Genomic DNA, 23,369 nt, shown 5'->3' with positions numbered 1-23,369 from the left:
AAAACAGAGATAATATTTTCTTGTTGTGCTCTGGTGATTGTTTAATACTGTAATGAGACTTTTGTGTGTGCAATGGACAAAATGTTTTTTCTTGTATCTAGAATTACGACTCTTGGCACACTAAAGCCTATATGTAATGCATCTTGTTAAAACAAACTTGTTTCCTTTACAGAAATGCTGCTCAGAACAATGGCCTTCTATGCGCCACCTTTGTGCTATTTCGGATAAGGTAGAAACAATGCCTCTAGTGAGACTCCCTTTAGCAGTCATCACTATAGGTGCGTTGCTGATGATAGCCATTTTTAATTTGGTAAGTACTTGCATTTTTCTTCATTCTATGCATTTCTTTCCTTTTATAACCTTTGCAGACTTGACCACCCCACCTCTCCTATCTACCATGTTCTTGGCCCTGTTTTCTGATGTTTAACTCTTCACTACTTGCTTTTAACATTGAACTGATGTATGTTGAGCAGAGCAGCATGCTGAGGAAAGACACCCAAACAATTTGTAGAACCAGAAATCCATATATCACATCACATTCTCTTTGTTTCAGGCTGCCAGTTTATAGTATCGGCTGGTTATAATTACTATTGTTGTAAGAGAACTGCAGCTTTTTTATAACACTAAATTATTTGGCATGAGTGGGTAGTGGTTTTATGAAGTAGAGGCAATACAACACGTCTTCATTTTACTAGCTAAGGTCACTGAGGGGGAAACTCAAGGAACATATGAATCGGAGCCTGTTTTAAAAAAAGCCATTATGGTATATTGATGGTCCTATTCAGGAGTGTTTACTCAGTCGTTACTCCCATTGTGGGAGTTCAGCTTAAGTAAGGACTACAGGATTTAGGGTCTGATTCAATTCTCATTGAAATCCGAAGCGAGTCTTTTTATTGACTTCAGTGTACACGTTGTATTGGACTTTCGGCCCATAAAACTGAAAAGCAAAAACCTGTTTAGAAGTCACCAAAATATTAATTAATAACTTTTCTCACTTGGTCACCCAGCTCTGAAAACAGGTTCACTTTTGAAAACTATGTGTCAAGTTTTGACATGACCTTTTCTTGCAACCCCAGATCACTTTGACGGTGTGCCACGTGTGTACAGGGCATCCTCATTGATATTTGATATGTAACATTTATGGTACAGTAGGGCCCAGAGGGCAATCAGACCAGGGCCCCGGGGTGCTGGTGCTATTATTTGTAACAAATGACCGTCTCCCCACTTTCCCGCCTCCGCCCACTAATCAGCTTTTATATTCTTTCTTGGCAATGAATCAGCCTCCTGAAGAAAGTAGATCCATAAACGCAACTGGATCAAGTGATGAGGTTGTCACCTTCGTGGTGAGTAGAGCACCACTTCCATTTCCTAGATAAAAACAGAGACCTGGAATGCTCTGTGTAATATTGACAGCTAGCAGGTTCTCTGTAACTTCCCTTCCCTTTATGAAAATAGAGCTTTTAATGATTGACAACACAAAGGTTAACTCCTGTCAGTAAGCATTTCTAGCTGCTCGCTCTGACAGATGTAATTCCCTGCGTTACAAGGGACGGTTTTGTAGTTCATCTTTCTGGAACTACCAGAAGTGTAGAGTACTCCTGACGCCAGTTGAAGTCGTTAGTTGTGGGCATTCACAACCTTTTGAAATTCAGGTGTTCTTAGGGGACCAGTTTGATACAGTACAACAGAGTGTACTATTACTATCTGTTAAACTTTACATAGAATCCTATTGGGCAATTTAGTTTTTTCACAGAATCATAGAATATCAGGGTTGGAAGGGACCTCAGGAGGTCATCTAGTCCAACCCCCTGCTCGAAGCAGGACCAATCCCAAATTTTTGCCCCAGATCCCTAAATGGCCCCCTCAAGGATCGAACTCACAACCTACTGAACTATCCCTCCCCCCGAGGGACTTTTGTTTAGTCTTGTAGATTTTTTCAATTTATAGCCCAAACAGACAAGAATGTGCTTTAAAGGTGGGAAATATTTTAAAGAATAGTTAGTACTTACTTAAGAACTGACCCAATTCCCATTGACCTCCAAACGGAGTCTGTTTATTGATTTCAGGGGCATTGTATTCAGCTTTTGGCACTTAATGTTCAGAAATGAAAGTCTATTGAAGAGTCACCAAAATGGAAATGAATAAGTTTTATCACTTGGTGGCCCAGCTCTGAGCTAGGTCCATTTTTGAAACATATGCTGCAAGTTCTGACATGACCTTTTTGTGCAAGCCCTCATCGCTCTAATGATGTGCTGTTTGTGTACGGGGCACATCCCATTCTGCTGCTAATCAACTTTTCCATTCTTTCTTGCCTGTGAATCAGGCTACTGAAAAAAGTACAACTGTGAACTCTACTGAATCCTGTATTACGAATGTCACCTTGCCGGTGAGTAGAACACCTGTTTTCTTCCAAGATTAAAACACACACCTCTCAAATGCTGGGTTTAATATTGACAGCTAGCAGGTGCTTGGTATCTTCCCCTTGCTCTTTAAGAATATAGCTTTTTAATTATTGAGTGCACAAAGCTTCACCTCTGCAAATCCAGCTGTCCTGTCTATGATCGATCATACTTTTTGCCTGCATTAGGTAGAATCTAAAGAAGATGCTTTTATAGCTTCTCTTTCTGGAAATTTCAGACTTTAGAAAAGCAAAGCTGGCATTTGAGAAAAGTAGTAAGAACACAAATGGTGGGTATGACTGAAATATTGATTTAGGCTCATTTATTGCACTGCAAAGTGTATTTGGGTATCCTGGTAGCATCCTGGGAAAGGGTTTAAATGGTACATGGATATGCACTGACCTCTTGCATATATGGTGTGTCTACACTGCAGCTGGGAAGGTGCTGCCAGAGTACAAACCCGTCAAGAGCCCCTGGTACATACTGGGCACCTAGCTTACCCCCAGCTACGCTGCTACTCTTCGCATGCTGGCTCAAGCAGAGCTGGCATGTGTCTGTCTTCCTGCACGGAGAAGTACTTTCCGTGCTGCCGTGTTGACATACCTATAGTGAATTTCACTCTTAAAGGCCTAATGGAAACTTTGAGTGCTCAGCACCTTTGAAAATGTGATCCTGGGATGCATAAACAGGGGAATCTCAAGTAGGAGTAGTTATTTTACTTCTGTATTGGCACTGATGCGACTGCTGCTGGAACGCGGTATTCTCAAAGAGCTCAATCTGTTTAGCTGAACAAAAAGAAAGGTGACTTGATTACAGTCTGTAAGTATCTACCCAGGGAACAAATCATTTACGAATGGTCTTCAATCTAGGAGAGAAAGGTATAACACAGTCCAAAGGCTGGAAATTGAAGCTGGACAAATCCAGACTGGAAATAAGGTGTACATTATTGTCAGTTAGGGTAATTCTCCACTGTAACAATTTACCAAGCATTGTGGTGGATTCTCTATCACTGACCGTTTTAAAATCAAGATGGGATGTTGCTCTAAAAACGATCTGCTTTAGGAATTATTTTGAGTTAGTTCCGTGGCCTGTGTTATACAGACGGTCAGACAAGATGATCACAATGGTCCCTTCTGGCTTCTGAATCTACGAAAATCAGGCCCAAGGTCTTTTAAGGGGACACGTTTGGCCCAATCAGTAATCACATGCTAGTGAGCAGCTCCTCAGTTGGTGTAAATTGTGATAGCTCTATTGATCTGCCCCTGTATCTTTGTTATACCTGCACTGTTATCACCGTTACGGTACAAAGCTCGTAGTAATTTGTTCAGTGCCTTGTACATATTTTTTTCTTTTATACTCAAAAGAAACAAAGAATGTGATTGTAAAACTGGTAAATATTTTGAAAGTGAAAGAATACTTAGGATTTGCCTAAAGTCTGATCTAAGGCCCACTGCAGTGAATGGGAGTTTTTCTATTGACTTCACTGGGTTTTGGATCAAGTCATCAAAATTCTTTAGAACGTTAATTAAGCCACCCAGCAAGTAGGTAAATAAGTAGAAGTAGTATCTTTATTTCACAGATGAGGAAACTGAGACACTGAGAGACTGTGACTTGCCCAAGGTAGCAAAGGGAGTCACTGTCAAAAATCAGATTAGAACTCTGAGAGTACATCTGCATTGCACAAAACCCACACCGCAGTGAGTCTCAGAACCTGGGTCAGCTGAATCAGGTTTGTGAGGCTCCTGCTATGGGGCTAGCAATAGCAGTGGAGATGTACTTGCTCAGGCTGGAGCCTGTGCTCTGACACCCAACGCCTTGCTCAGTTTTGGAGCCCAGGCTTCTGCCCAAATGGCAATGTCTAAAATGCTACTTTTAGCTCCAAAGCACAAGATAGAGTCAGTTGACCCAGGCTCTGAGACTCACTGCTGTGGGGTGTTTTTTTATAGTGTAGTTGTATCCTGAAGTTCCTGGTTCCCAGCCTTGTGCTTAAGTCACTAGACTACATTGTCTCTCTAAATTAGTCTTGATATTCAAAACATTAATAGAAATCCACTTTTAAAACTAATAAGTTATAGAAAACAAAGCCTCTTGTCAAAAGCGCTTCGCTTTCATTTGTACCAGGTGTTGCTTAACTGGTTTTTATATAATGATGTTTTATGTTGGATAAATCAAAGGGTAAATTGGTAAAAGCCTAAATTCTGTGTTTTAGTAGATTTTTCTAAAAAACAGATTATATCTGACAACTGCTTTAATTCTTTACTTGATCTAAATTATGATAGCCATGAAATTCCTAGCCTTACAAGCAGTGAAATATACTTTGTCCTAAGAGTGTGAATTATTCAGCATCTCATTAACTTCTTCTGTTACAGTATTATACTTATTGCTGCATATTAGGGTTTATTGCTTGCTCTGTATTCCTTCGGATGAGCTTCGAACTCAAAGTTCTCCTTCTGTCCATCGCTGTTACTGTGTACATCATCATCTTTAATACCCAGCACAGCTTGAGTGCAGGCTGCTCCAATTACAGCAATTCCACTCAAAGGTATGCTCCGAAGTCCCCAGTAATGGACAATAAATCTCTGGGAAAAGGGTTGGTAGATTCCTTCACTTTCATTGGAATTTTGAGGTACTGCAACACTTTGAGCCAGAAGCCATTAGGACATTTTTTTATACATCATAATCTTAGAAAAAAATTATTTTACCAGACTTCCCATACAAATTGTACCATGCATGAGTTGAGATGTGGGACATGAAATCTCTGGGAGACTGGTTTCATTTTGGAGATTTTAGAGGGGAGTTTGAAAACTGAGCTTATAAAGGGAAGCTGGCCTCAACCTATAACTATGAAGAAGACTGTTCTCCTCCATAAAACTGCGGTATTCTCCATAATACTGAGTTATTCAGCCAATAGATCTGCTTTAGCTGGTTTTTAAGTGAGCTTACTATAGCTGCTCATTTCACACATTTTAAAATAGTCTTTAAAAATAAACTTCACAATGTAATAACCCTAAGATGTGTGTTACTTTGTACTCCACTTTCCATAGGGAAAGAATGGCGTGGCAAAGTCTAGGGCACTTTGTCTACATTGTACATGAAAATGGTAGGACATTTATATTCATGGAATATTCAATATTCGTCCGGAGCTGATGGGGAATGAGTATTTGTGGAGAACGTGCGTTTGCCAAAGCAACGCTAATCATACCACTTTTATCAGCACAACAGTTAACTGTTGTTAAATTACTTTCCTGATTCCAAATACTTTTAAAAACCAAACATTTAACTCCTCCAGCCTAACTGAACAGGGCAAAGCCATAAAATGAATTGCGTGTATCATAAATTGCGGGTACCACTGGTGTGCTCATTTGCAAATCTTCTGGGTACAATCTCACAGTTGTTTCATAGTGTGGCAGTTATCTGAGCTGTGGGATCAAGCCAAAAGATAGCTTGAGTGTGCTGAGACTTCAGGCTGGTCTAACACACAAACTGGAACCAAAATAACTAAACCACTTGTAATTCACATCCGATGAAATGAGCTGTAGCTCACGAAAGCTCATGCTCAAATAAATTGGTTAGTCTCTAAGGTGCCACAAGTACTCCTTTTCTTTTTGTGAATTCACACTTAGTTATTTCAGTGAGAATCTGTGAGTGGATGGGAAGTGTGACATGGAATACTCTTATTCCAAAATAAGTGTGTCCACTCAGACCTGCACTGAAATATCTAAAGGTGTGAACTATAGCAGATTGATTGATTGATTTCAGTTCCAGTTTTCTTGTAGACAAGCTCTTAGTCTCTTTGCCCATCACAAGCAAGGAAGCTGTTTCCTACTTTAAGCCTCTGTGGTTAGGTCTTGCTGGGCAAAAACGGGTGTGATTTTCAAATGTGTTAGCTCAATATGATTGAAAAGCCCCATTAAGATGCAGGCGAATAGCTATGTAGACAGGACCCATAAGCAGAGGGGCTATGTTAAAATTGGGGGACTGTCACTTGTGTTATTTCTGTTAAAGAGTACTTTGGAACACAAGGGGGTTCTGTTTCGAAACATCCAGAGATTCCAAAATATTCAAAACGCCAATTGTATGTTGCTTTTCTGTATTCCAGGCTTTTCATGAAAGATCCAAAACTGATGACTAACTTATACCTGGCTCTGTTTTACGTAACTCTGATCCTATTTTCAAGACAGGTATGGATAAAAAAAAAAACAAAACAAAAACCCCACAGTCCTTTTCACTCAATGATAATTGAGTTAAATAAAAGACATCTCTTTTCTATCTCTGTAGTTAGTTCTAGACACCAAAAAATCATTTTTATAGTGTTTGGGAAAGGAGGGAAAGATTTTTACACATTTTTCAATATTTTGGATTCTAACTCTGAAGAGACAAACTTTTAAAAGTGGCTTCTGATATTGCACTCACAAAATTGGGCACCCAGAATCTACATTGTCTAGTCACTTTTAATCGTATTTATAAATCATCTTCCACCCTTCTGGCAGGGTGGTTTGGGACTCTGCAATATTCAAAATAAATATATTTCTTAAACTAATTAAACTATAATTATTAAATTGAATTATAATGAAAAAAATTCAGATGTGCTTTACAATGATTTAGATAATGTTTAGTATCAGGTGACAAGACCACCTGACCTAGTAGTGTCACAGTTATGTCCCAGGATGCCTCCCAGGAGGGGGAGAGATTAGTATCTTCAAAGTCTTGTTGTTCCTTCCTAATGGCCCATCAAATCTGGTGGCCCGTCATCTGGTGGTGTCTTCCAAATACACACGCAGTTGTAATTGTTACCTAGTCCATATTCCTAACTTTAGATACAGAAATGGTACATGCATACAAATTGGATAATCCCATTCAGTAAATCATAACCTTTCCAATGATATCTTACATGAGTCATCTTGCATAAAATACAGATATGACATAACGGAGATGTATCATAAGGATATTTGCGTAAAGGCTATTGAGTGTAACGTCACAAGGACAAGAAGCAGTGGGCTTAAATTGCAGCAAGGGAGGTTTAGGTTGAACATTAGGAAAATCTTCCCATCTGTCAGGGTGGTTAAGCACTAGAATAAATTGCTTAGGGAAGTTATGGAATCTCCATCATTGGAGATTAAGTGCAGGTTGGACAAACACCTGTCAGGGATGGTCTAGATAAGATTTAATCCTGCCATGAGCACAGGGGACTGGACTAGGTGACCTCTCGAGGTCCCTTCCAGTCCTCTGATTCTATGTGCAAATTGGACTAGTGTACATCTGATGCCAGTTGAGTTGCATGCACAAATGGCTGTTGGCTTGTGAAGATGTGACTTCTGTTTTCACAAACAGGTGCTTGTGCAGGTTTTAGTGACAATTTCAGTGGCCATTTGGGTCCGAAGTGTCCTGACAAAACTTGGCTGTCACTTTTGCACTTGATTTGAAACCTGTAAACTCTTACCTCAGAGCTCTGCGGGTTTATTTTACTGTATAAATTCTTGTTTGCAGATTGAGTATTGCTGTCGACTAGATTGCTTGTGGAAGAATAAATTTAAAAAAGAACATGAACAATTTGAAACCATGGAGAACGTAAACAGGCTCTTGCTGGAAAATGTTCTTCCGGCACATGTTGCTGCTCATTTCATTGGTGACAAATTAAATGAGGTATATTTAATCTACTGTACTCGTAGGAAGGATGATAAATGAGACTCCTGTGAGAATGGCACCTCACCGCCCATGAATGGGTTACAAGCTACTGCTTGCTTCCTCTGTTCCTCCCTCTTCTTGGCTCACAATACGAGAATCCCATGGCCTTCCCAAGCCCAAGGAGCTGCTACCCCCATGGCATTAAGAGGACTTCAGTTTAAATGAATGCTTTGCTTTTAGCACTGGCAGGAGTGGGGCATGGAAATCCACATCAGAAATTATCATTTTCTTTGGCACTGATAATTGGTTCAGAAGTGACGTTAGGACTCCCAAAGACCCCATTTGACAGAGCTGATTCATTTAATTCCTATAAGGAGCTAGCTGAAGGGCAGACAGTATCCACTTGGCAGCACCCTGATGGCAAATGATAGTGACGCTTCTTAGACCCTGCACCTCACTCTGCCAACACCTCCATAGTGAGTCACTGGATTGACTGAGCTGGCAGGATGGGGGCTATTGTAGCAGAGAGGGCAATCACTGTGCAGAATGCAGTTGGGGGTATCTGACTGGATTTCAATTCTCAGCACTTAAAATTCTGATTTTTCTAAAAATAGGAAAATATGGTCCTTCTGTTAATTTTGCTGAGTTCCAGTGGCTTAGCTTGGTTCATTTCTAGTCATAGTTGTATTTAAAGGTACTAAAATCTGAATGCAATTTTGGTTACACACTGTGGGGTTACAGGGTAACTGTGAAATTACTTGTGACACCTTAGAGACTAACAAATTTATTTGAGCATAAACTTCGTGAGCTACAGCTGCATCTGATGACGTGAGCTGTAGCTCACAAAAGCTTATGCTCAAATAAATTTTAGTCTCTAAGGTGCCACAAGTCCTCCTTTTCTTTTTGTGGATATAGACTAACATGGCTGCTACTCTGAAACCTGTGAAATTACTATTGCTTTCCAACAGGATTGGTACCATCAGTCTTATGACTGTGTGTGTGTCATGTTTGCATCAGTACCTGATTTTAAGGTGTTTTATACCGAATGTGATGTCAATAAAGAGGGGCTGGAGTGCTTGCGGCTGCTGAACGAAATCATTGCTGATTTTGATGAGGTATTTCAGTTTCAGGCAAACCTAGCTTGGATTTACATGATTACAATATACAATGTCTTTCTAGAGCGGTGTTTCAATGTAGGAACCATGAAAAGTGAAAAAAATTTAGTAAGATGAACCAGGATTCTCAGTTCAGCCTTAGTCTTGGAGAGTGAAATTCTAATCATTTGCATCTGATGTACTCATGTAGTTAGACCATCTAACCCTTTAATAGTACAGTATAAACAAGACTTAGTGTTTTTCCTCATGATGCAAATACCGATCTGTCACAGATTTTATTACTGGTTTGCAGGATTTACTACATTTCTATAATGTGTGCCCAAAAAAGGGGATGGGTGGAGGGAAACAGCAGTAAAAGAAATCTTCCACGCTTTGTTATTTAAGAAGTATGTTTTCTGCAATAGTGACATAGTGTATCCGGAGATAAATCTTATGAATGTGGTAGGGAACACAAGATCGCTGGTGAGAACACATGGGGATATAAGGCATTAAGGTCTCAAATTATAATTTAGTTTCTTTCTTCCAAACAGCTATTGTTAAAACCTAAATTTAGTGGTGTTGAAAAAATCAAAACAATTGGAAGCACTTACATGGCAGCAGCAGGCCTTAGTGTTGTACCAGGCCAAGAGAACAACCAGGTATGATACCCTTTGGAAATACAAACACATTTAGAATTCTAATTGTCCATATCTATGTAGGGGACAGAGTGTAGTGAGATGGAAAGGAAGATGAAAGTTATCAGCAGTCATAATCTCAGGTATGGAAGAGGAGGATGGGAAATATATTCTGAGGCTGTATTTTGTATCACATTATAAATAATATTTCTAAAATGTTCCAAAATTAAGGCTATAATTCCAATATTTGGGTTCTGGTGTCGAGAACAAATACTGTGATTTAAAATGTCACCAAGATGTCGTATGTGATGGAATTACAGCCCTTAATGCCAGACCAGTGAAGCTGGTGTCAGCTTATTTCCTTTAAAATCAATTTGCTGTTTTCTTGTTTACAACTGCTTCTACATTAGTCTGTGATTCAAAGCACTGGGAAACTTGTTATTTTGACTAACTTTCATTTATCTGTGGTTCTGGTCCTAGACAGCAGATATTAAATCCAAAACAAACATAGTTTTTCTTTAAATTCTCAAGAATCTTTGCACTTGAACATTCCTGGGGATGCAACAGAATAGTTTGAATGGTGGGAGTATCGAGGGGCTATTGATACCAAAGAACTAACAACCTCAGCCATGTCTGATTTGGATTCAGGATTTGATGGCAAATTGACTAATATAATTGTTATCTATGTAGAGAACGTGATATAACAAACTCAGGTAGCAAAAATCAGATCTAAATTTCAAACACGCTCTAGCTAAGAGGTGTTTAAAACCAGGCTTTTGGTTCAGGCCCATCACCGGGAGGTTTTGGTGTGAGGAGTGAGAATACATGTGCTGTACGTACAGGGCACTTAATTTTAAATCTGCACTAAAGTCTGGAAAGAGATGTAAAGACCCAGGTTTATGAATACTAAGCAGAGCAGGCTCTCCTTTTGCCAGCCAGACCCAATTTACTTTAATAATCATTTTAATTATTGTGCATGTACATCTGAACTGTGATTGTGCCATGGTATCTTATTTCACCTGGGGCTTGACATGGATTTGGCCTCCAGTCTTTATAAATGGATATGTAATTAATTGATAGTACTGGACTTCATCAGAAAGCAGCATTACAGTGACCACTCATGCTGCAGTAGAACAACACACAATAACTGAACTGCTTTGGTGCTTATATCATTGTTCTTTGAGACGGACAGTTGCCATTCATTACACTGAGAGCTTGACATGGTCTTGCATATTAAGGCATTAATATCCATTATAAATTACCTAGGACCAGGAGAGACAGCATGCTCAAATTGGGATCATGGTGGAGTATGGAATTGCCTTGATGAGTAAACTAGATGGCATCAACAGACATTCCTTTAACAATTTCCGCCTACGGGTTGGTAAGTTCAGTTTCATACAGGATGTGAATGCTACAAGCTTTGCAAAAACTAGAGCTGCAAAAGGATTATTAGATGGTCAAGCCACCAGTCAGTGCTGAATTATTCTTGACACTGAACATTATGAATATTATGGTAATAAGCATAATATAAATACTAAGAGACAGAACACTGTCTGGTCTAGCTTTTAAATGCGCCAAGCCGTGAGGTTCCACATCTAACCTTGGACTGTGGTTGTAGTCTCATCATCCTGATATTCCTGCAATATTCAGGGATGTTTCTGGTGCTGGGTGTGGGAAAAGGGGAAATAATGCTGCAGCTGCAAACAGGGAGGAGAGGGAGAGTATGGTATGTTTGCTGGTTGGATATGGGGGTGATGAGAGAGCTGGATAGTGTGCTGCTGTTGGCTCGTTACATGGCAATTCTAAGATTGTTGTTAGACTGTTAATGTTCTACACGAAGTGCAGGAAGGGTGGACTTTTGCTTAAAGCACAGGTCGGTGAGATAGGAGATCTGGACGACATGCCAACTCTGCCACAAACTTCCCGTTACCCTGGGCATGTCACTTCCTCTCTGTGCTTCCTTATCCCCAACGGGTGCAGTGAGGCTATATTCATTGCTGGTTATAAATCACTAAAGTGGTCCTCTGCTGGAAGGAGTTACTGAAGTGCAAAATTATATTAACTCTAAAGGCATGTACTTTTATTTCTGTAGGGATAAACCATGGGCCTGTAATAGCAGGTGTGATTGGTGCTCGTAAACCCCAGTATGATATCTGGGGCAACACTGTCAATGTCGCTAGCAGGATGGAGAGTACTGGTGAACTTGGAAAAATCCAGGTACAAAGACGGGCATTCAGATGTTTGTAAAAAACTACTTTTACATTTTTATTGATTAATGCTCAAAGTTAATTTCCGTGGTGTTTTACAAGAATTTCACTATTTCTGTTTCACTCAGGTTACAGAAGAGACGAGCAAAATATTACAGGAACTGGGATATTCATGTGAATGTAGGGGACTCATTAATGTCAAAGGAAAGGGAGAACTAAGGACTTACTTTGTGTGTACAGATACAGCCAAATCCCAAGGTATTGGACTGAACTGAGTCTGTAACGAAGTTTGTCAAAATGTATTTTGAGCCACCACTTCCCTTCTGTGAAGTCTTAAAATTTCCTTCCTTATGTAAAGGAGATTATTCCAAATGTATGTGTACTACTAATGGTCCCTCTGCATCTCAAGGTAGGAGAGTGACCTGAAAATGCCTAGAAGCAATTGTGGACTGCCTGTTTCTGGGATAATTTCAGGATTTTTCTGGAACTGTCTTGCAGCATTTCCTAGTATTTCCTTGCCTACATTCAGGGAGATTAAAGGTCTTAATAGCACATGCAGATGCACTGGTGAACTAATTTCCCAGTTAGAACAGACATTAGGAAAAACTTCCTGACTGTCAGGGTAGCGAAGCATTGGAATAAATTGCCTAGGAAGGTTGTGGAATCTCCGTCATTGGAGGTTAAGAACAGGTTAGACAAACACCTGTCAGGAATGGTCTAGTTATTATGTGTTCCTGCCTTGAGTGCAGGGGATTAGACTTGATGACCTCTTGAGGTCTCTTCCAATCCTATACTTATGATTCCACTGCCTCATTCTTTGTTAGATCTGCTAGCAGTGTTGCACTTGTCAGAGACCTTAAGAAAAAGTGACAGTACATTTGGAACATTGATATATGCATGGTCTTCAGTGCAAAGCTGTTTTCATGACAAAAGACCGCTGAATAAGGGGCGGGGGGAGAGAGACACAAGCAAACTACAGTTTAATATATGGTGATTATACTCTAGCTCCTTTTGGAAAGAGTAACTGTGCAATAATTCACATTCCCCTGTCCCTTGATGACTTTTCCACAAACTCATGCCTCCCCCTACATTATGTAAAGCCTTTCTTGATCAGCAGTTGTACAGGAAATGATTTTTGTCTGAAGTTGGTTCAAAATACTGCTATTATGGATGCAACCCATGTTGTTCTCTTTACCCTGCTTTTCACTATACCAAGGGACAAACCATATTTCATTTCTTAGATGAGATGAAAACAACTGTTTTAGTATGTACTGGAAGTAAGCCACTTTGACCTTCAGAATTAGTCTTTTGACTTTGAAGAAATCCAGACTATTTCCAGAGAGTGAAAGCCCATTTAGGGATGTGCATGTAGCAGTGAGACAGTAACTGTGAGTATTGCATTCACTGCAATCATGCCCTTTGACTGTGTATATTTATACTATGTTTTGCAATGACTCGTTTCTGAGTAGCAGCTGTGTTAGTCTGTATTCGCAAAAAGAAAAGGAGTACTTGCGGTTCTCTCATTTGGTTTCCATTGCCTGGATGAGGCCAGTCCCTCAAACTGCTGACTTGTTTCTGAGGCATACAGAATTGCTATCCCAACTTTCTTCTTGTCATTAACATCATTTGCATTTAATATATTAGTCAGGATCTGGTGCTTATGAAGGTGAAGTATAAACTGCATTGGCCAGTCAGGCAGGATACCAACAGCTGATGTGCAAACTTCCCTTAACAGATCTTTCAATGCACCTTAATTCTGGCCTGCCAGCTATTCTCCTGCTCAGACCTTCTCTTGACAAGAAACAGCCACTCAAATTGTGTAGTGTTTCTGTGATAAAGGCAAATACAAGACCAATTCTCCCCCCACCCCCCGAATTTGTGACCTGAGGCAAACTTGAACCTAGGTGGCACTTCCCCCTTCCGAACTAATCACCTATGCCTGTGTTCTCAGTGCTGTGCATGTTTCTAAACATTTGACATGTCTGATATTTTCAGAAGTTTGTCAATGTTCAAATGTTTCCTTTAAAGTTTATTCAGGTGAGTGTAATTAGCTTTAAATTTTAACTAACAACTTTCTACCATACATAATCATGTCAAGACATACTACTACAAAATTTTGGTTATGAGGAAGATAGTGTCTCAGAAGGATATCACCTGGTGTTCAAGTATAAACATTTATCAGGAAAGGCTTTTTTTCCCTCCATTCCCTGTATATATTGTGACTAGAAAGTGAAGTGGTTAAAATAAATTCAAGTATTTATTTTGTTCAGTATAAAGTGCTATGTTCAGATAATTTATTACACCACACACAAAGCAGCCTTTGCTAATATTTCAATTTTAGTATGAGGGCATATGACTCCAAATAGTCTCTTTAACAATCGTTGTTGCCTGCACCACTGCTGTTTTCTAATTACTGTGTAATTTCTTGGAAAGTGCCTGTGCTTCATGACAGGAACAAATCTGAGTAATGTCCTACTGTGGATTAAAAACTTAATTTTTAAAGCCTTACTGAGGGTGGTTGGTCAAAACTGCTTTTGCTGCAGTCTCCTACAAAAAATAGTATATTAGACAACTTTAGTTTGAGGTTGGCTGTTTCCTTTCTGTCAACAGATTCATAATATATTTAATACTTAAACTTTGTGCTAATAAAAAAAGGTCAGTGTAATTTAGTTTTCAGTTCCCTATCGCTTTTATATTGTTTGTGATAGTAGACATTTAACAAGCATGAGTTTTGAGATGTTAATTTATTTTGTTTTTATAAGAAGCTTGAATGCTTCTGAATGGAAGGCTTCATTCAGTGGCCTTTGCTACAGTACTTCAGTTTGACAGACCATACTGCCTCAGTATTTTGAATCATGAAGTTTGCTTATGGACAGAGCCAGTTCTGAAATTATGGCACTGTCCACAATAGTGCTAGAGATTTAGATGTAATTAGGATTGTGGAACTAAACCATATCTAACAACATTCTGAACTGCTTTGTATTGCCATTAAAGCTAATATGCTGCTTGGTCTCAATTATGGAAGTGGTGTAAAGTATTTTTCAGTAGCTTGTAGCTCTTGGGCTGGATGAAGTAGGGTTGTCTTTCTGCTACCAGTTGTATTTGCTATATGATCTTAAAGGGACATTATCAGTTTAAACTCTTTGAAATTTTGTAGAGTATTTAACAGCACTTTGTATCCTCAGTTCACCTTGTTATATGTGAGACTCACCCACAGAAACATTGAAAAGTGAGTGTAAGGCCATGAATATTGGCGGGGGGGCGTGCGACACCTTGAGCGACTTAAATACTTTTTTAAATGATTAGATTGCGTGCATGAAGGGTCATTTCTTTGGCTAAAGTCTTAAATGGAGCTTTAGCAATACAGAATGCTTTTACCAGAACTGTGAAACTTACCTATTAGGACTTTAAAAACAAACAGTCAAGTCTTTAAATACAAAATGTCAATTTATCTAATTTACAATTGATTGTATACTGTAACTTTTAATGATGGAGTAAGTTATCTACTGCACAGAAAGAACAAAACTTTTTTTTTACTTTAAAATAAAGACTTTTCTGAAACTTGCTTTGTAATTATTTAGAATATAACATCTAAAGCAGATTTGTACATAAGCCTTCATTTCTTCCTTCCATATTTCATTAACCTGTTATGCAACTTAAGCCTAATTACAACTAGACTCTTCTCTTAAATGCACAGAGTTCAAGATAGAAATCTTCACTTGAAAGTATGTAATCATGGTTGATCTTTTGAGAACTGGAGAGTAATTTCTCTAATTTATCCAGAATGGGCTGATACCTCTATCATCTCCTAATTTAGAGTATTTGCATAGTGCAATAGAACATGTAGTAACTGCATGTCTAGCCATACAGCATTTCTGGTAGAGCTGTCAGAGTAGAGCACTTGAACATACCAAAGTAAATTCACACAATCACTTAACTTCAACCATCTACTGCCCATCTCCACTAACTGCATAATTGCTGATTAGGTGCAGTTCAAGCATTTCCTTGTCAACATGGTAGGGGCTGCTGGGAATCTGAGAGGACAAATTGTATTCCCAAAGTAAAGGGGAGTGGATAGTGGACATTCAAGAGAAGCTGGGGAAGAAAGGGGCTTGGGAAAAATCTGGTGGCTGTGAGAAGGAGTAGGCCCATGATATGTGGTGACAGTGCAAACCTACCTTGGGAAAGGAAATGGGACATGCGTAATCAAAGTGATGCTGGGGGCTTGCAGGTCTCACTCATCCTCAACTTAGTCACCAAAGATAGAAGCAAAGTAGACTAAGGATCAGTAGAGAATGGCAGCCATTAAAACAGTACTTTTCTTGTCTTTCTCCTACACCAGCTCAGCTATTCCAACTGAGTTAAAGCTCTCCAGCTTAATTAGCAGGTATTTCCTAGGTGACTATCTGAGCTGGGTCCACAGTGGGGGAGTTTGAAACTTCGAGTGGTCAAGCCCTCTTAAAGGTTTATGGAACCTTTAGGCAAGAGATTTGTTAATGTCACTGTTTAATTACCTTACTCAGAAGAATAATGCATCTTGGCTAGGCATTCTTAACCATTTGTCCTGATAGCTGCAATAATTAGCAGCAACATTATAAAAACTCTAGTTGGTTGAAAGTGATAAACAGAGCAAGGTCATGAAAGAAGCCTAGGCTACATTTATACAGCCTCAATATAGCATCTTCCACTAATTTATCAAATTTTATCGGCTTCTATTTAGAAAGCTGTTTTTCCTTTGCATCCATAAAGGCTATATACTTATTTAAAAGAAAGTCTGCATGCATTCAAGTGCACCAGATCTGAAAGTTAGTAAATGGCTTTGGAATACTGCTGGATAAATAGTGGTACAGACAGATTATGTAGCCACAATTATGTTGGGCCTAAGGCTGTAGATAGCCTGACATATCCCTTGAAAATGATGAGTTAGTCCATCCAAATTCACGATTAGATGTGTATGCATTAGAAGTAACTGAACTCTAACATGAAACCATCATGACCTTTGATTGAGTTTAACAAGTTCCAAAATTTAATAGACAAAATATTTCCTCTAACTCACAATGTACAGATGTTCAGTGAATACATCCTGAACAAAATTTAAATCTAGTTCTTTAATAGGACCAAATACAAATATATAACTTAAAACAACTGAAGTTTCAAATTCCAATTGGACCAGATTCATTTCCACTGAACATGGCAGCCTTTTTAGATTCTTGACCATCTGAAAAAAAGTTATTCCACACAGATTGGTCAGTCCAGTTATCCCATTCAACTTCCCTTAAAGTAGTATATATACAATCTAATTCCCTTACTACTCCTGAAGTCAATTTCCTATGTCAGCATGAATCAATTTATGCAGTGAATCCACTTGTATTAAGGAGCTAGTAATTATACTAGGACATATTTCTTGCTCTATTCCTGTTAATTAACCAGATAGGGCATTACTCTTGCAGTGTACATCACCATAAATATCTTTTATAAATGTACTGATCTCAGTAGTATGATTAATTGATGTCAGTTTTTCATTTAAGAAATATGCAAAACTGCTTGAAAAGTTTGCTTCAGAATAAAAACTATCAAGAAATGGTTTTACTCTGTCAGTAGCACAGCTTAACTAAAACCTGTTACAAACGAGAGGGATGGCGTGTACGGTATTGTACGCTATAATATTTTATGCTATTCACTGTTTTTTAAACAAGACTGACCTAAAAATCTAAATGAAATTGAAAAGCTAGCATTTAATGCAGTGTACATGTTGAAACATCTGCTAATTCAAAAGAGTCAGTTTCTGTTGCAGTGTCAATATCCATGTTACCTTGTATAGCCTAGGCCATAAAAAGGGAGGTATGTATTTAAGGCAAACAAATGCAAAATAGTATAAATATAAACATTGCAGTAGAAAACTTAGTCATTTCATGACTGACTTGCCAACCATAAAATGACATTACTGAGGCTTAAATCCTTAATTCCCGTTCTTTTCACTATTTTCAATATGTGGCGGCTTCATAACTGAGCACCCTTAAATGGAAAACTTAAAGGAAAAATTCTAATGCATAGATGCCAAATTAATATTAAAAATGCTTAAGAGTCAATGCATTTTTTTCTACATGTGGTGTTTTCATCTTCAGTCAGATGTGCAAATGCAAAAATTGCAACATACACAGACAGGGAAAACTTTTTTTACTCTACTAATTTAAGTGGTTGTACCAATTCTACACACTTCTCTAAACAACAAAGTTACCTTTGGGCTGAGAATAACCATGTCAAATTTCCACCCAAAAAGTATTTAAAAAAGGGAGAGAGACCAGCAGTTGGGACTCCACCTTAACTTCTGCAGTTGCTACCAACAATACTACGATGACTTGCAGATGTAGTTTTGCTCTTGTACAATGCTAAATACACTCTATACTCACCATCTGTTAAATCCACAAAGCTGGCTTCAGTGTCAGGTACAGGAACTGAAATTCCCATTGCTTTTCGGATTCCATACGTGCTTACAATGTCGCCTGGAGTCACTTGTTGCGCAAGTTCTTTTAAATTATTGGTCACTCTCTCCGCTAGAAAGTTAGAATACTGTAAATTAATTTGTGTTTTTACAAATTGCCCAGAAGAGTCTAAGTCTGACTTTCAGCACAGCTGTAAATAATATTTAGCTTTGGTGAATTTGTAGTTATATAAAAACTAAATAAGCTCCTATAATAGCAGAGACATCTTACTGTCACTCAGACAGTTAAATCTAGTGGCTCTTTGCTTCTCCTGTGTTGCACTTGGCATTGCGGGGGAGCAGATGGGCATTAATCACACAGTAAAGGCACCAGGAACCAGAGGGAGAGAAAATGCAGCATTTTCCTTGCACATTCCAAAGCTGTTACTTACCAGCAGAGAGTGGGGTGAGCTGGAGAAAGGAGGAGGAGATGAAACAGCTCCTTACTAAGACCCCTTTGAGAAGCAACAGAAGCTAGACAGATTTAAAGCACACGGTAATGCTGCTGCAAGCATCATTAACTTGCTCCATATCATAAGGGTCACAATGTAAACAGCTGGTGGAAAACCAATGACGAATGACCATGTGGCGCTCAGGGCACTGATCTTTGGGTTTGAGTATTTTGCCTTCGGTTCTCAATCCTGCATGTGAACAAGAGGCCATGGCTATTGCCCCTTTTCACTTTAAATGCAGTAGTTCTCAGATCCCACAGCTGTAAAGTACATCACATCAGCTATTTTTTCCCCCTCAGGAAAGGGAGGATTTGGTCTACTTTAGACTTGCATGGAATTGGTAAGATGTATGTGGCTAATGGAAGAGGAAATGCACTACGAGAATGCACAAGAGCTAAAAGCCTCTCAAACTGACATGACGTTTTAGAATTAAGCTATAATTCTCAAATATTTACTTGACCTTAGCTGACAAACAGAACGCTTCACATTGTTCAACTGTTTAGATACATCGCACACAATCACTCAAGAAGGGAGTTACTTTTACAGATTAGTAATTTCCAAATAGGGAAATGAAGCAGAGAGAAAGCTTGCTTTAAGGCAATATCAGAGTTTGGATTATTACCCAGGCCCTCTATTTTGTGCTTATAGCACACTGAGAATTTCATACTAAAATAACTCAATCCTCAGATGTACAAGTCTTTAATAGTTGCTTTAATAAGCAACTAAAAGTTAGAGTTCTATCATAACTTGTTAACATCCAACAATCCAAGGTGGTGCACTGCATATCAATTACTATCTCAGCTGAAGGAGCTGGAATGCCACTGTCTGAGACAGTTATTCAGAAAGAAAATCAAACAGAAGCCACCTGATTCATGTGCTCCTTGGCCAGAATTGACAAGTGGGGCCTCCAGGTGTTCTGACTGTCCTATTTTAACACAACACTCAACAAATTCACCTCCAGTTTCACACTAAAGATAACAGTTTAACCAAAAAGTCACTCAACACCCAATGTACAAATTTACTAGGAAGTTCTTAACCTGTAATAACTTTATACAAATTCCAACTGACCTAATTGTTTTCTAAACATCAATTAAATGTTATACTCACCCAGATGCATTTCTTTGTAAGATGGACCCAAAAGACAAATCATATTGGGAGGTGGTTTTGTACTCAGTCGTTCATTTTGAGCATCTTGGAGCTCTCTGAGTAACTTTGTGGTTTCATCAAGTTTCTTCTGGAAGATTTCAGCCTCTGATTGATAGAAAAGCCCGTGTCAGTGAAAGGAGGAGATTTTATATATATATTATACACACACAGAGAGAGAGAGACACACACACACACTCATTCACATGCTACAGCAAACCAATTACAGGATAATACAAAATACAATGTGCCCAAAAATAGCACTTGCATTCCTAATTGCAATAGATTACTCACCTTCAGAGTCAAATTCCTCTACATGAATTCCAAAATTTGTTACTGCTTTCAGTGCTGTAAGCCTATCATTACTAGAGTCCAACTTGTTGGCCGCATCTGTTTCTATAATCTGCAAATAAGTGTTTAAATGAAGATTTTAAAAAATGCTTTTGCAGTCGTCTTCGTGTATGCACAAGTGCCTCAGTTGGCACGTGACCAGGATTCATCACCTAATTTGGTCTGCTGGTTGTATCAGTAGCTTTCCCGGATTGGGCTGGGTACTGACTGGGAGTGCAACGCAAACGCTGATGCATGCCACCGCTTTTGCAGTGTGTAAATTAGAAAACTGTCAGATATTGGGGGACTGACTAATTTAGATTTACCCCATTTGTTCTTCACTTCAAAGCAACAACAATCTTTTACTGTTCTATAGTTAACTATTCCATCCCATTTATGTATTTTCAGAGTTGCAAGTATCCAGAGCTCTGGGCACACACATAAAAGTAATGTAACAAACATACAAATTATGACCAGCCTCCAAATATAAACTCCTCCTGAACCCATCCCAAACCAGGACTCTCCCACAACCCGCATTCCCCCCCAAAAGCCATTAAGCAAATAAGCTGAAGATCAAACAATTTGGGCTCTGGAGCACCAACAGATGATGAAATTCCAAAGTACAGTCCATTCGCTGAAAATACTGGCTCCAGCCCCCTCCCAACTGAACATCGGGTGTTGAGTTAATTGGTTCAGTAACGCAAGACGACAGGCAATTTGAGATAACCAGGCCCTAAGCAATTTGGGGCACTGGAGGTTTAAAATCTGTATCTTAAAATGACACACGTTGTACAAAATTACTGTAGTATGTTGCAGGTACCAGAAAATATTGACTCCTGTAATCAAAGTTCTGAATGACACACAGTAACAAATATAAACTTCTACATGTCTCATTCTGTGCATTGTAAACGTGGAAGATTTTACTTAAGAATAAATGCTTCAGGTTTTTCTGTCACACAGATTGATATCAAAACCAATCAGATCTACATTCTGATGTGAGATTTACCTTTTGGACTTTATCCTCACAACTTGAAATACAAAACAGTTACAAAAAAAGCATGCAGTTTTGAATGGTGGTACACAACATCTGTTTATATAACTGCACACATTTCTCCAGCTTTAAGCTATTTTGCAGTTAGGAGCAATGTTCCCTCTAATTTTTGACAGGCTGTGTGCGCAAAAAATTTCTTCAGAGCAAATTTTTGTGCACGCAGGGTTTAGGTTCACACGCACAGCTTAGAGGGAACAGGGGTTAGGGGTTAAAAATGCCTTTTGGAGTAGCTGCTTGGAAAAAGATAGAAAATATCACCTCCACATCTTTTGTTGCATCGCTTCTCCCATGCTGACCTTCTGCATCCACCATTGGCTGAAATTATGAGAAAGTATTTAGTATGACATTTAAAATGAGTTCCTATTTTAAAGTACAAAGCAAAACCAGAACCTTACAGTGGGATATTCATAAATGGAGGGAGACAAAACAGTGTTATGGGTTTTCATTGGTAACAAAAACTACACAGCAGTTTTTAACGGAGAGAACATTCCTTATTTGTCTTGTACAAGAAATTAGCAGTAAGGGGTTTTCCTTCTATTAAGTTGTTTGGAGCAGGCTAGTGTAATTACTATAATGACAATCACTTCAGTAAATATTGCAAAATGCCTTCCATTATCCTTTTTGCAAATGTTTCCTTTTTGAACCAAAATTTTCAAATTTTCTTTGCATGCATGAAAGTTTTTTGTTTTGGGGGGGGTTTTTGTGGAAAATTCCTTTCTAAGTTAGAGACTGAAACACATGTTCTAATCATATTTTTCTTTAAGTCTAAAGCAAAAGTGACTGAATCCTGTAAGTGGTCTTAAGATAATGTCTCTGGGGTTAAAGAAAAAATTAAAACTAAATAAATAGTACTTCTGGGCAGAGGTTCACTGCCCAGTGTCCATGAGTATGAAACTGACTAATTTGCAGCCAAAAATTATCTTCAGTTATAAGGGCAGCCAACAATTTTTCAAATGTTGATCAATTTGTTAATATCTCAGAGCCATGAACTCCCCATTCCTTTCAATGGTGTGAAACTCTAAAACCTAATACTTTAAAAATGGGAACATAGTTAACTAGACCAATTTTTTTATTTTATTTAAAAAGGCTTTCAGCTCACTCTGGGACTGTGGGCAGCATTTTGTTACCACACTTCCTTCCTGCCAAATCAGCCCTTCTGCTTGGTGAGAACATTCAGCATGAGCACTTGCTAAAACTTCACAGGGATCAAGGAGGATTAGATGGGTAAATAACTAAGTATTTAATTAGCAGAATAATAATACCCTACCCTTTTATTCACCTCAGGAAAGACTCATTCTCCTAGGCTAATCAGATGGGCTGCTGCTAAGGGTACACTAAACTTTTAATGAAAATTGAGCAAAAACCTCCTGCTCCCAAAAATGAAAAACTTTACTCCCTTACCAGTAAAAACAAAAGAAAATTGTGGGCCGACTCTACAGAGACCATTACAGTAAGGAGGGGGCAAGGACATGGTTCATTTTGCAAGTTTTCACTTTGTTACAGAACTTGAGGGCCAGATTGTCTCCTAGATTGGAAAGAAGAAGAAAAAAAAGCACAAGGAACAAAAGACATGCCACTCGATTACCACCTCAACCTTTTATCAAGAGAAGGTGAACCTATCAGTGTGGTCAATTCCTGACTCTGCTAATATCATTGGTTCTAGGGCACAATGCCAGAATGAACAGCAGTCTCAGAGTCTTTCCTGTCTGCAGAGCTGAATACCCCCAGAAGAGCTTCACTAGATCTGGGGATGCACCACAATCAGATCCATTATCCTGCTTATGGAAATGGAAGTGACAGTGATTTAGTCCTATATTTTCCTATTCTAAAGACACAGTTGTCATAATATAAAGCTGTGATAATGGCTAGTTAAACCCTGCAAAAAAACTGTTTCCAGCCATTCACCAACAGCAAAGGCAAGAATCCTCCCCTCCCATTCATCTCAGAGGTTT

At 38.8% G+C, this 23,369-nt stretch overlaps 2 protein-coding genes across 3 annotated transcripts in view; one reads left to right on the top strand and one right to left on the bottom strand.

Moving 5' to 3' along the window:
* The window catches only part of ADCY7 (adenylate cyclase 7), a 111,107-nt gene extending 94,192 nt beyond the window's left edge, over positions 1-16,915 (top strand). Inside the window, exons 18-28 of the mRNA XM_084644679.1 lie at positions 173-310; positions 1,281-1,343; positions 2,324-2,386; positions 4,769-4,941; positions 6,499-6,580; positions 7,887-8,042; positions 8,993-9,139; positions 9,670-9,777; positions 11,020-11,134; positions 11,846-11,970; positions 12,089-16,915. Of these exons, the coding sequence (XP_084500805.1) occupies positions 173-310; positions 1,281-1,343; positions 2,324-2,386; positions 4,769-4,941; positions 6,499-6,580; positions 7,887-8,042; positions 8,993-9,139; positions 9,670-9,777; positions 11,020-11,134; positions 11,846-11,970; positions 12,089-12,235 (1,317 nt within the window). The 3' untranslated portion in view covers positions 12,236-16,915. The remainder of the gene's footprint in view (positions 1-172; positions 311-1,280; positions 1,344-2,323; positions 2,387-4,768; positions 4,942-6,498; positions 6,581-7,886; positions 8,043-8,992; positions 9,140-9,669; positions 9,778-11,019; positions 11,135-11,845; positions 11,971-12,088) is intronic.
* Positions 16,916-17,049: 134 nt separating this feature from the next.
* Positions 17,050-23,369, bottom strand: part of BRD7 (bromodomain containing 7) — a 28,976-nt gene continuing 22,656 nt past the window's right edge. For both annotated transcript variants that reach the window (XM_084644680.1, XM_084644681.1), the window contains exons 13-17: positions 21,676-21,732; positions 20,331-20,439; positions 20,001-20,144; positions 18,371-18,514; positions 17,050-17,178 (exon numbers count right to left, since the gene is read on the bottom strand). In XM_084644680.1, coding sequence (XP_084500806.1) covers positions 17,114-17,178; positions 18,371-18,514; positions 20,001-20,144; positions 20,331-20,439; positions 21,676-21,732 — 519 coding nt within the window. In that variant the 3' untranslated portion in view covers positions 17,050-17,113. The remainder of the gene's footprint in view (positions 17,179-18,370; positions 18,515-20,000; positions 20,145-20,330; positions 20,440-21,675; positions 21,733-23,369) is intronic.

This window comes from Lepidochelys olivacea, assembly GCF_965140295.1.
Source record: "Lepidochelys olivacea isolate rLepOli2 genome assembly, chromosome: 12".
Classification (NCBI taxonomy): domain Eukaryota; kingdom Metazoa; phylum Chordata; order Testudines; family Cheloniidae; genus Lepidochelys; species Lepidochelys olivacea.
The sequence above is the reverse complement of the archived record's forward strand: the minus strand, read 5'-3'. Positions and strand labels throughout refer to the sequence as shown.